Source organism: Centruroides sculpturatus, unplaced genomic scaffold (genome assembly GCF_000671375.1).
Source record: "Centruroides sculpturatus isolate CEXI.00-Female unplaced genomic scaffold, Cexi_2.0 scaffold229, whole genome shotgun sequence".
In the NCBI taxonomy this organism is placed as follows: domain Eukaryota; kingdom Metazoa; phylum Arthropoda; class Arachnida; order Scorpiones; family Buthidae; genus Centruroides; species Centruroides sculpturatus.
In genome coordinates this window covers 251,809-265,298 of record NW_019384527.1, presented here as the reverse complement: position 1 = coordinate 265,298, position 13,490 = coordinate 251,809, and the positions used below count along the sequence as shown (strand labels likewise).

General features: G+C 31.7%; 2 protein-coding genes across 2 annotated transcripts; one reads left to right on the top strand and one right to left on the bottom strand.

The window, feature by feature from the left end:
* The first annotated feature begins 7,987 nt into the window (after window positions 1-7,987).
* Window positions 7,988-9,969, top strand: LOC111622884. Its single transcript, XM_023365341.1, has 4 exons — window positions 7,988-8,122; window positions 8,204-8,420; window positions 9,543-9,741; window positions 9,825-9,969. The coding sequence occupies exons 1-4, from the start codon at window positions 8,085-8,087 to the stop codon at window positions 9,908-9,910; spliced, it is 540 nt and encodes a 179-aa protein (XP_023221109.1). The 5' UTR covers window positions 7,988-8,084; the 3' UTR covers window positions 9,911-9,969.
* A 124-nt stretch (window positions 9,970-10,093) lies between these two features.
* Window positions 10,094-12,610, bottom strand: LOC111622883 (protein ALP1-like). Its single transcript, XM_023365340.1, has 3 exons — window positions 12,559-12,610; window positions 11,148-11,296; window positions 10,094-11,072 (listed from the first exon to the last, which is right to left on the bottom strand). The coding sequence occupies exons 1-3, from the start codon at window positions 12,592-12,594 to the stop codon at window positions 10,172-10,174; spliced, it is 1,086 nt and encodes a 361-aa protein (XP_023221108.1). The 5' UTR covers window positions 12,595-12,610; the 3' UTR covers window positions 10,094-10,171.
* Window positions 12,611-13,490: the final 880 nt, after the last annotated feature.

Genomic DNA, 13,490 nt, shown 5'->3' with positions numbered 1-13,490 from the left:
GAGAACCTACGGCAAAGGAAAAAAGTTGTGATCGAAGGGCGTTAGGAACGATAGCCCTGACAGTTGGGGACCATGTTAAAGTCGATATCCAACACTGTACAAGTGCAAAGGAAGCATGGGATACAATAGCAAATCTCTACGAAGATAAGAGTATTCTGAGAAGGCTGCAAATAAAAAGGGAACTTTACTCCATGGATTTTAACACATGTTCAGGTATGGCTGCTTATATTAACAAAATACAAACCCTCATTGACCAGTTGAGGAAAATCGGTTGTGTAATCGATGATCAGGAGCATGCCGAATTATTATTAATGCGTTTACCGGAGGAATATGATAGTTTAGTGACCAATCTAGCGATTGCCGCAGACGTAAAATTAACCTCAGTTGCAGTTAAATCCAAACTGCTGCAACAGGCTGCCAGAAAACATGAATGCAGTAACACTAATGAGTCAAAAGTGTTTAGTGCAACAAGAAACCGTTTCGATAGAAGAGGCACTGGTATCAAACAAAAGTATGACGATACAAAAATCTTTAATGGAAAATGCTTCAAGTGCAACAAATATAGACATAAGGCATCGCAATGTCACAGTGAAACAAATCCAAACCAGAAAAATCGAATGATGTTATGTTCAATTAAAAACAAAAGTGTTGACGCACATAACTCTGATTGGATTATAGACAGTGGCAGCGCTCATCATTTAAAACTGTCTCCGGATCGCCATTTCCGACAAAACTGTATTCTTTGTATACGTCTATAATAGGATTATATAATACCTACTGAAAATTATTAAATTATTCGTACAAACTTGATAACTTGTAAGCTGTTCCAATACCTTTGTAAATTTTTACTCAAAATATGTATTACTGCCTGCAACAGGAAAACTCCTTTTTTCATAATAAAGTTTGATTGATTGATTGATCGATTATACAAAAGCTTTACATAATGAGCTGGGCTCTATGGTCCCAAATTATTATCTTTGAGGTTTGGGTCATAATCATGAAATGCCTAAACCCTCAATTCTTAATCTCTTCCCAACACTTGGCTTTTCTAGCCACACATCCTATCTTAACATTGTGGTTTTCTCCTCCTAAAATTTTGTCTTTGTTCTTGTCTGCTGATCCAATAAAACGTGCAAATACATATTAATTCTATACTTCTAGAACACACACAACTCTACTGCCTCTCCACCACATTCCTGTAGGCTTCTCTACCACCTTCTGCCCTCTTCTAGCAACATCCATATATAATTTCACCTACTCCCATAGTAAATTTTCTATTAGACAAAACTGTTTAATCTGGCAATCAAAAAATACTTATTGATATACTTCACTTTGATATAAGCTCTGTTATAAAGTCTGTAGTAATCCTTGGAATTTGCCTGATGTGGCTTTCGGCACTAATTATACAAAATAAACTTATGAAAATCTGGCATAACACACAAAACCAGGGATGTCCAACCCACGGCACACTGCACCCTAAATTTTTAGGTATATTTTCATTTATTTTGGTAAAGTATGTAGTAAAAATTATTTATGTTTCACTGAATACATTTTGATGTCGTAAAAATGTAATTGGTGACATACGTAACTGACCAATGAAAAAAGTTGGTGACGTGATCTGTCATTTTGATTGTGTTTCAAAAATTTTTGTAATGAAGTGATATTGTTAGTAATAAATAATGGGTACCTTTCATCAGAAAGATGAAAAAGACACATAATCCCTCTTTTCAAAAGAATGTCTTTTGAAAAGAGACCATTTCTAGTGACTCGAGGCTAGGCATAATGCCCAAATGAAAGTGGCTAATTTATTCATTTTTTTTCTAATTACAGGTATTTGATACAAACATAGGTCTCTCTATATATTACTTTTGTTAACATAATAATTTAAATAGTTCCAACATCCAATTATATTCATAATTATTTCATCAACTTTAAATTTATATTTTAATAACCCAGCGCTTGGTCACAGTACCTAATACTAAGAAAAGAAAAATAACATAAGAAAAGAAAAAATTCGATATGTTTTCGAAAAAAGTATTACATAATTGAAACATGCAATAATATTATCTGCCTTATTTGTCATGATAAAATTGCCATGTGTAAGGAGTATTATATTACGCATCACTATGCTGCCAAACATGAGACAGAATATAATAAATTAAACAAAAAAATACAAAAAAAATTAAACTACAGTAATATCCCGAACTTACGCGATAGGTGGGACCGAGCGATAACTGCGTAAGTCGAATTCGTGTAAGTCGGGGTTTAATTTGGCAATTTGTGTAAAATCCAAGTCGGATGTATGTAAGCTAATAAATGTTCTTGTTAATCCTAATAATTTCATTCTGCTCCTTGTTCAAATCATTAAATCTGCTCTTGCTAATATTACAAATAATTTAATAACTTCAATGCGTACTTAGATTTCACCTGATGACATAATAACTTTGAATGAAATAACTAAACAAATGGAGAACTGGCAAAATATGACTCCTTATTCCATAATTTTGGACGATTTCAATGCAAGAATTGCGGATAATATAAACTCTAAATATAAAGGTAATAATTTTTTAATGCAAATCAACCACCTCTTGAGGGATGAGCATTTAAACAAACTTGGACTTTTGAACTCCCATGAATATGCTGGGAGCACATAACACCACTGCATGATAAATGAATGATACTTGAAAGATATGCTCAAATAGAGTATGAGAAATTTGATCTGGAAAAGGAAGTGCCACTTAAATGTAAGAAGGTCCTTTATCAATTATACTTTGTCTTAATGTTGACTTATAAAGCTGCAGCATGGACATCACAAAAATATTCTGATAGCAGAGATGAAATTCCTCAGGAGTATGCTGAGTAAGACCAAAAAACAGGATACAAAATAAAGTAATAAGGGAAAGAATAGGAATGGAAAATTTGGGGAACATGATAGAACAAATTAGACTGAAATGGTTTGAACATTCCACAAGAATGGAAGAAAATAAAATATCAAACTTGGTATTGGAGAAGATGGAGGGACGAAGACCTAGAAAGAGGTGGATGGACAAGATAGCTGAAGACCTAAGCAAAAAAACTGACGATATAAGAGTGGTATTTGCAGAGGAGTGGTGGAAAAATAGAAAGAAATGCAGGTCTTTGGTCTCTGGGCCAACACAGGCTTCACTGGATTAAGGGCAAAGAACAAAATGCATCATTACAAAATTTCTAAGAAACTTTAATTACTATTTCACTTTTATATATTCACCATTCTTTAGGTATTACTTCAGTTATTTTACACACAGAAATAGTGATTAAAAAATTTAATCTTCAGAAGTAGTGTCTGTTCCCACATGCATTATCAGGCTTGGTGGAATGCGTGTTTTTGCAATTCAATTACATATACAATCCTTACCTTCTAAATACCAACATTGATGTCACTTTACATAGCATTAGGAGAGTGATTACTCTATAAATTTAAAAAGAATAAGGAAGTTATGAAGGAATAACGTTCAATGAAAATAATAGGAACGTTAATAATTATCAGTGCTTAGTAAATTAAATATAATTAAATATATATTAGTTTAACTATCTATCATCTTGTTGTCTTTTGTCTAGCTGGTGCTCTTCTACCAGATGTTTATGATTACTTCATTTGTTGGAAAATTAATTGTCACATAACGATTAATTAGCAGAAGAGTCAAGTAGTACGATTAACAATTAGCAGACGATTGATTATGATCGAGATGTACAGATTAAAGATTCGATTTTAAGAGTTCAATTATATTAGTTATTTAATTAATAACAATAATTGTAAAAATCTAAATAAATGATCTAATAATAATTAAATGTAAAGACAATGGCAACAACATCTCAAAAGTTAAACTTTTCTGATCAACTGTCTTACTAACAGCAATAAAGCCCTGCACATTCCATTGTGCAATAACAAAGCTGAATTTTTTTCTTAAGTTTTACTAGGGTTTTATTCTACAGTTGTGGGAGATTGGTTTGTTTTGCCCTCTGAACAACACCTATGATCACTCTTGTAAATAAATAAATAAATAATTCTTTTTGATTTAAACTCACATTTACTTATTTTAATAATTGATTAATATTGAACGTAACTGACTTACCTGCAAACATGCAAATCAATCTACCATTTCGGCATTTTAAGTTCATCAAGGAGAATGATGCATTTTTTCCTAAATTAAATTTGATCGTGACTGATGATCATCATCATCATCATCATTTTCTGCTGGCATACTGTACTGTACATTCTTAACATTTTCTGAAAAAAATCAATAAAATGAAATTACTGTACATTACAAGCGTAAATATTCAATGCGGAATGTAACAAATAAGTTTACAGTTTTGATATTGGTGTGCAAACTAACACATGGATGTATAGACTAACAGTTAGTTTGTCACATCCTTTAGATTTAATCTTTGTTAGATACAGGAATTAATGTTATCCAAGATTTGCATGCAATATTTAAATGTGATTTGTTATTCTTAGTGAAGTGAAGTAAGCTATATTGCAGACATGGGTGCATGCAGCTCTCTGAGTTACATGCGGCTCTTGCTGGAAGTGTTAATTTCTGCTTTTTATTATTATTTTTACAATTTTATTTCCACAATTTTGTGAAAACATAATTATTAAAAAAATTCAATATTTGTTTTATATTATATTTATATTATATAATAAAATTGTGGTACAGAACTGCAGTACAGAATAAAAAAGTACAGAACTGCAGCTCCCATGCATTTTGCAAAACTTACCATTTCAGCTCCTACTGAACTCTTGCTTGCCCACCACTGCTATATTACTTTAAATTGTAATGCTATTGGTATTAAGTTTTCGTGCAATTATAATACAGTGGGTGATCGGTTAACGAACAGATCGGATAACGAACACTTTTGCGAAAGATTTTTATGTTCGGACAATGAACACCCCACAGAACAAGAAGAAACGACGTAAAATAATGAATACCGATTGGTCTTCCCTTGTCTTCGGGCAACAATTCGAAACTTTTCGGAGGTATGGGAGACATCGACATCGATGCTCAAGCCGGTATATACCAATCGGATAGTATTCCTTCGAACTTTAAAACTTTCTCTTGTAATTCCAGCCTTTTATTTTTTTGACAAAACAATTCTTTTATGTATTCGCGAGACTGTCGGGTAGGCACTCATTAAGTTTTGTGTCTGTTTTTCTTTTCGAAAGGTGAGAGTATAATAGCAAAGGTAGAGAGTGGTCAGAAGATGCCTAATGCTGCTGGGCAGTATGGCATAAACAGGTCTACAGCAGTTCAATCTTATCTAAGAAAAATACTGTATAATCAAAAAGACTGAAGCAGCTAAAGAAGTAACAAAAATCACATCTGAGAAATAAAGAACATCGAAGAGTTCATAAAGGAACCTGAAACGGATCTGACGACAGAAGAACGCCAAGAACTCTTGAATGAAGAACACCAAGAAACTCGGCGAGATATGTTTTCTTCTGAAAAAGAGGATTAATGCCGATATCTGTTATTAAAGATCCTTTGAAGAAGTGGGAGGATGTCAGAACAACGGTCTTAGAATGGCATCCAAACCAGGTTGAGGCTTGGGGATTTCTACAATTGCAATGCTATTAATTACTTACGAAAAATCCTGAAGAAGAGAGAAAAGCAATCGACATTAGACAGATTCTTTAACCCTTTCAAACGGAAAAAACATGACTAATAAAAATGCAAGACTGTGTATGTATGTATTTTTATTATTACATATAAATAAATGTAGTAAGAAAGTATATATTTTTTTATTTTGGGGGGTCTCCAGAACGAATTAATTAAATTCCCATTAAAACCTATGGTAAATCGATAATCGGTTAACAAACAATTCGGATAGCGAACAAAGTCTTGGAACGGATTATGTTTGTTAACCGATCACCCACTGTATAAAAAAGCAGATTAATTGTAAATATTTTACATATGTTTTTCTTGTTAAATGCAAATAAATTTTGACCTTGAATTTTAGAATAGCATTTTTTTCTGACCCCAATGTGAAATGACATGTGACACACAAAATAACGTGACATATAAGGCATTAATGCACCAGAAGTGCAATAAGAATAACAATAATTTTTCTTGATCTTCTCATTATAGCATGTAAAGACCTAAAAAAAGGTCATCTTCAGCTGTAAAATAACCCAGAACCAATGTAACTGCAACAAGAATTAATCATTTATTCATAAGACTTCTAGTCCTTTTCCATTTTGGATTTTCTTTTATAGATATGTATTTTTTGGCTATTAATCCGGACTTATCATACGACAATTTCTTAGGAATCTTAACTTGGTTTTTTCTTTTTATTTTTTAGTAACTTTAGACCCCAATGTGTACAGTACATTGCAGTATTTTACCCTTCCTCAGTTGGAACATTACATTTAAATATTAATATAAAATTTTAAAACATTTTTCTTTGTTAAATAAGATTTTTTTCTTTTTTAACAGTATAATCTTGTAAGTAGACTGTCTTGAAAATTTTCTTTTTGTTTTTTACATATGATAAAGATTGTAATTTATGTATAAAACAAAAATATATCAGCCTAAAGCCTACTTCCAGGTGCTATAGATAGTCACGCTGTGTACTCTGCTAAGTTTATTGCATGTTTAACAGTCAATACAGCATGGTGATTATTCTATCGATGTTTATCGAAAAGGAATAAAGAAAAGTCTGACACCCAACCCTGTGCAAGATATTTGTCTCCAAATGTGAAACCAAACAGCAGCAGTTCCAGTTGCCATCTTGCTTGTGAACATCATGCTTGCAAGCAAGTTATGTTATAGACATGACAATCAGTGCCTATAACAAATAATAAATGCATTAACTTCTACTGACTTAAAACAGTGTACCAAAACTACTGCCTATTCTCCATGCTCTGCATTGTCAAGGCTCCCTATCGCTTGCATTGACATTGTGAAGCATGTAGTTGTGCATTTTGGTGCTCACCATTGTTAGCACTTCAATGCCCGGATGGGGGTGAGCTCCCATAATCCCCTAAAACTATATAACATCAAGTACTCTACAAACAGTCAAGTGGACTACTAAAATACGGCATAGTCGTGTGGGCTAAATACTTAAACATGATACCGTACTCTTAGTGGAGTGCATATTGCAACTCATGACCATATGCAACCAATTTCAGGAAGCTATATCTCGCAGAGAGTCACATTTAGAGAATGGTTCCTTTGATTTTTTTGCTCCTATGGACATGCTCTATAGTTCTGATAAGGTCTCAACAGCATCATTCACATCTGCAATTATACCCTTGCAACATTTTTTTCTGTGACATGATGAACCAAAGGGATGAGTAAAAGAAGCAGCTAAAATTTCAATTTACAGACTTCTCCAACCATAAAATGCATGGAAACTTTACCACAACTCCAGAACAGAGGGTCAATTCCCTTGCACCACTGTTTTCTATACTTGGCACAAACAATAGAAGTTATGAGTCAAAGGAGGGGTAATTTAAACTTACAGAATTCTTCACTTGTACCAAAATCATCAATTCTTTTTATTTTGTTAAGTTATTCACTGCATTTACTTCTTATCATGGTTACTAGATAAACTGGTTAGGGAGCTACCATTGTTTTCGTTCTAGGGACAACTGCTCCCGACAGGACAGCCCCGATAGGACAGCATTCTGGTTGTCCATTAGGTTAAATTGGCAAAAGTCACATTAGCATGCATATTTTTAATGGGGTTTCTGTATCAATTTTAGTTATTTCAGTTTAATTTTTTGAGTTTTTTGCAACACAATTTTTTGAGTTTTTTGCTGTTTTTGAGTTTTTTGCTGTTTTTAACGAAACAAGGCCAAAATCATCAGGTTTTACAAGGAGGTACATGAATTTACTGAATTTTTAGTAAGTGGGATGTAAAAATTTCAGGCACAGAGCTACTAGAGAGGTTGAGGAGCACGTTCAAACATTAAACGTGTACGGGTAGAAGTAGTACACGTTACACGTTTCAAATCCAAGTAAAAATCATTGAGGCACCCGTTCATAACATCACGTGACTCAATGAACATCGCGCGTTGACTCACGGGAAATAAGTTGAAAAAAATGGCGGAAGCATTTTGCACGGTGGAATATCAGGAAAGGTAAATAAACAAATTAAACTGTTTAAAAGTATTTATATGATGTTTAATAACACTAAATAATTATTTTTTTACTATAATTAGCGTCGTGTTAACTCCGAGAAAGAGGAAAATTCAAATGCGGTTCTCTTGCCATCATGACATACTTCTATTAAGAGAAGTAGTGGCGATAAATCCGTATGCATATGAAAATCCGAAAGATGCTTGGAAAAATATAGCGGAAAATTTACGGACGTTTTATACCGTCGACAGTAGAAGATGCCGAGAAAGAACAAGTTTACTTCTACAGTATTATGAGAAGGTAGTAGACGACCATCTTGCCTTCCAGATATATAGTATGTTACAAAAGTGTAAGAACACAAATTCTGTTAGCATAGAGTTTATTACTTTTTTAATTTCATCCCATGTATCCATTATTGCAAATTTCAATTGATTTACAGATTCATATTGTTTCCCATTTTGATAAACAATGGCTGCTAAAATCCCCCATAAATTGTTAATGGGATCTAAATCTGGACAACATGAAGGCCAGTTAATATTACATCAATATTTTCTTTTTTAAATCAATTTTTTGTTGACATTAGGACATGAATGGGAGCATTATCTTGTTGAAACTACCATTTATGACCTCTAATTAAACCACCAAATGTAATCATATTTTTGTCAACAAATACTAAATTAGTTTTACCTTCCAATCCATCCTATTTACCTCCAAAACTATCCCAAATTATTATAGACCCATGGCTTATTTTAAATCTGCTTTCTCTTAAATCATGCCAATAATATGAAAACCCATCAGGGCCATATAAATTAAAGTTCTCATCACTAAACATTATTTCTTGGCATTCTTCAGTCCATCCCATCTTGTCTTTAGCCCAATTTAAATTCATTGATATGTGTTTAGCAGTTAAAGGTAGTTTCAACTTCATTTTTAAATATTTTACATTGTCATAGTTGTTTAGTTCTCCAAAGAGTTGCATGAGATACATCTATTGGTATTTCAGCAGCAGCTTGCCTTGTTAACATCTTTTTTATTTATAAGCTTCAAAACTTCTCTCTCATTCTTGGATGTTAAACATGATATATGTTGAATATATAAATAGATATTTGTGAAAAAAATTTATGCTGCTTTATGAAATGTAAAAAACCTGATGAAATAATTAAAATAATGATTAAAAATAATTAATATTTCCAGTAATAGTTTAAAATTAAATTTTTAAAAAACAAAATTTATGGTGTTCTTATACTTCGGTAACAGACTGCAGAACCAACCCTATTTTTAGAAGTATAAAATAGAGAGGTTGAGGTACACGTATCAGCACAAAATTTTTAATTATTCGATTTTTTTAGCAAGTGATGTAAAGTGTCGATAACATTTTTATAGCTGTGTTCATAAAATAACTTATCATAGTTTTCTTTACAGAATAATCAAGCCAGTTTGCGAAGATCTGGAACAGAAGAGGAATTTACAGAACGTAATCAACTTCTACAAGAAATAAAAGAGTTAAAATATGAGGCTCAGATAACATCTGAGAAATCACAACCACAAGCCATTGCTGGGCAGCAAGTCAGGGATGCAGCAATGACATCTTTAAGTGTATCATCTCCTGAGTTTCCATCTGGTAAATATAAAAACTTAAAAATTATTTACATTATACTTATTATGACAATTGTATAATAGTTATACATTTCTAATTATTTTTAGATGAAGATACCAATGTCACCAAAAAAGTAAAAAAAACCTTCTTCTCTCATACTTACAAAGCAAGCAAGACAAAGAGAATCAGTTGAAACAAGAAGAATTACATTTAAATAAAGAACGACTGAAACTGGAACAAGAAAAATTAGATTTTGAAAAAGCAAAATCTGATTTAGAGAAAAGAGAGAGAGAAGCAAGACTGAACCTAGAGAGAGAGAAATCTGATTTAGAGAGGAAAGAAAGAGAAATGTTATTACAAATACTTTTAAAAACTTTGAATAAAAATTAAAGAAAAATTGTTACAAAATTGAATAAAAATTTTTATTATAAAATTGAAAAAATTCTTTATTTATTTATTGATTACATTCTAAGTATTCGTCCAATTTGGGGGGTAAACAATTAAAATAATCTGATGTTGCACTACCGTATAAGCAAGTGTGACAATTTGTAAGTAGTGCACCAACAATATACAGTTTACCGACAGGCTGAAGAAACAATTTCAAATTTTTTTTTAAATCTAGAAAAGCAAATTTTTGAATTATTTTCCCAAATACCCATTCCACACACTCTCTTACTGAACTCATCCTGGAATTAAATACTTGTTGCTCGGGTGTTAAGCTAGCACCTCGGAATGGTGTAATGAGGTGTTGACGCAAAGGATAACCAGAATCTCCATATAAAACAAATTGAGTCCCGTTCTCAGAACAAGGAATCGCAGCCAAATGCTCTAACAAATTAGATTCTCTTAACATTCCACTGTCGTGACGTCTTCCTTCTATTGGTCCAAATAAATTAGCAATCATACCATCGGGTGTAACCACTGATTGAAATTTCAAACAATGTATACGTTTATGGCCACTGAATACCACCCTTTGATGTCTTATTGGTCGACAAATAGGACGTACCGTTCCATCTATGAACCCCCAACAATTTGTCAAAGGAGCACCTTTTGCTGTTATTATTTGGCTAAATAAATTTAATTTTTCTCTCGTTAGTTTTATCTCGTTGATATTCAATAACAATTTGGAACGGCTATTGTATATGATATTTACTGTTTCATGCACAAATCGTGAAAGTTCATCTTTTGATCTCCCCAACAAAACAGAAATATCATCAAGTCTATTAGGATAAGCTAATCTTCGTAATAAAATACATAATGCATCAATTCCAAATGAACGTGATCCATTTTCACAAATGATTACAGATGGAAGGCGTAAAGCAGAATGGAGGTGAAACAAATCGTCTCTTGAAAATCTGTTAAAATTAAAAATTTTATAAGTATTCTTCCTTTTTTAAGTATTTGCTTTAATTTATAAATATATCACTTACCGAAAGTGAAACAAGCAATCAGAATCAGTCATTTGATTTAAATTTATTCGTGCTTTTGTCACAGGTATGTCTTTACAGATATGAGATAATATAATGGCTTCTTCATCTCTTTCAAACATATCCAACAGTAGTAATACCTCATCACTAGACTACAAATATAATTTTAATTAAATGCTTAATGTACAAAAAAAAAGTGAACACAGCCTTTGAGTTTCTGTGGTCACTTCACATTACATTAAAAATATTAACCCTTTATTGCCTGACGGGACTTTCTAGTCCCACTATCTTTGATATTTTTTATTTCATAGTGTATGCATTATAGCTATTTGGGACTTACATTTTATCATTGCATAAAGTGTTCTTTTTCTCTTCTATAGGGTAGTAACTTTCAAACTGTTCCTGTTTTAGTTTTGTTGAAAAAAGTTACACATCGTGTGTTGTTTGCATGGTAGTAGCTGATATTGCTTTCTTTGTTGCCAAATTCTACTTATTGTTTTCAAGTTAAATGTATTTTTTAATATGTATTCTAGATATGTGTAGTTTGATTTTAATGTATTATGTTTGTAGAATTAATTGTATGCAAGCTGTATGAGATCAAAATATGTTTGGGACTTATGAGTCCCATCAGGCATAAGGGAATTTTTTTTGTAAATGTTAGAAATTTGTATTTTCTACATTGTGCTTTATAAATTTATGAATTTGTTTACATTTTTGTAGTTAATATACATATAAGACTTATATATATATAAATAGATAATTTTATATCAAAAAAATTTCCATTTGATATTGATACACATCAAAACCATATACAAAATGCACATTACGTAAAGTTTTCTTGTGTGTAAATGGGGAAAAAATAGCTTTTTACATCTTTACTAATCATAAATTATTAAACCAATAAATTTTATTTTAGTTTTGTCATGCATTTTAATTTTTTTTTATATTTTGACCTTATTATACAGTAAAAGTTAACAAATACATAATATATATAATTATGCATTTAATTTGCAAATTTCTATGATAAAAGATCTTTATATAAAACAAAAATATTTTATTTTCGAAATATTAAACAAGAAAAAACTTGTTAAGTCCAAATGTGCTCTAAAGCATGACAGGACTAATAAGTCCCATAATTAAAAAAATTTTAATTTACATTTTAATTTTTTTTATTTACTTATCTGTTAATAAACACCTCTTCTGATGATAAAATGAGAAATATAAAAAATTTTTATCAAAAAATGAAAATTCAGGCAATAAAGGGTTAAATAATTAAATAATTTTTGGATTAAAATCGTCTGTTTCTTTACAATGTTATTTATAAATGCTTAAATAATCGTTATTTTAATAAAATAAATCATAATTTTAACCCCAAACACGAAAAAAATGACGTTTAAGCCGATCGTGTACTCACCAAGCTACACGACTTGCTACACGTAGCAAACGCCATTATCGACGGTCCAGAACTGCCACGTGGCTGCGCTCACCCGTTACCCGTACACGTTTTGGGCTAAATACGTGCGCCTCAACCTCTCTAATGTTCAAAAATCTTAATTCGATAATTTATTCTTACAATAATAGACTGTCTGTGCAAAGTACCCATACTGTTTGTATTTATCCTATGAACAATGCAAATGAATGTTAACGCATACGCATATAAAAATCCTAAAATTGTTTGCCCATATTCATAGTCGCCCGCAGACTATATTTTACCGAAAAAGTAGCCCCCTAAGGGATAAAAGTTTGGCCACACCTGAAATATAGAATGATGTATTTTTTAAAGTGGTATAAATATGAATTTAAAAATATTAAATAAGTAATTTAGCTTTATAATGGTTAACTAATTTTTACAATATCCTATATAGGATACAGAATAATCTACACTTGCATGATAATAATAACGGACATCAATATAACACTGATTTAAAACTTGACGTATGTATTATGGATGACGTATGTATTATGCTAACTCATTTCTTGCACACGCGTGATATACCTACCACATACACCACACAAAGGTCTAGAAACATTGAAATTCACAACAGCACATACATCACACTACAGAAGACTGCCATACTAAACACATGCCACATAGAATATTCTTAAACACAGGTACATAAACGAACAGCACGTAAACAAAACATTTGTTGTCTATAATTACGCTTCGACTTTGGTTCAGCATAGCACTAAGCACCGTGGTGTTTAGGATGCACTCCATTAACAACATAATAAAAATAAAAATAATTTAGTCTACAAATAATTAAAATGAAATTTGTAATCATCTTCATTGTCTTTATACTAAAAATATACAGCATTAATTATAGGCCTATTAAACTTTCAAAATTT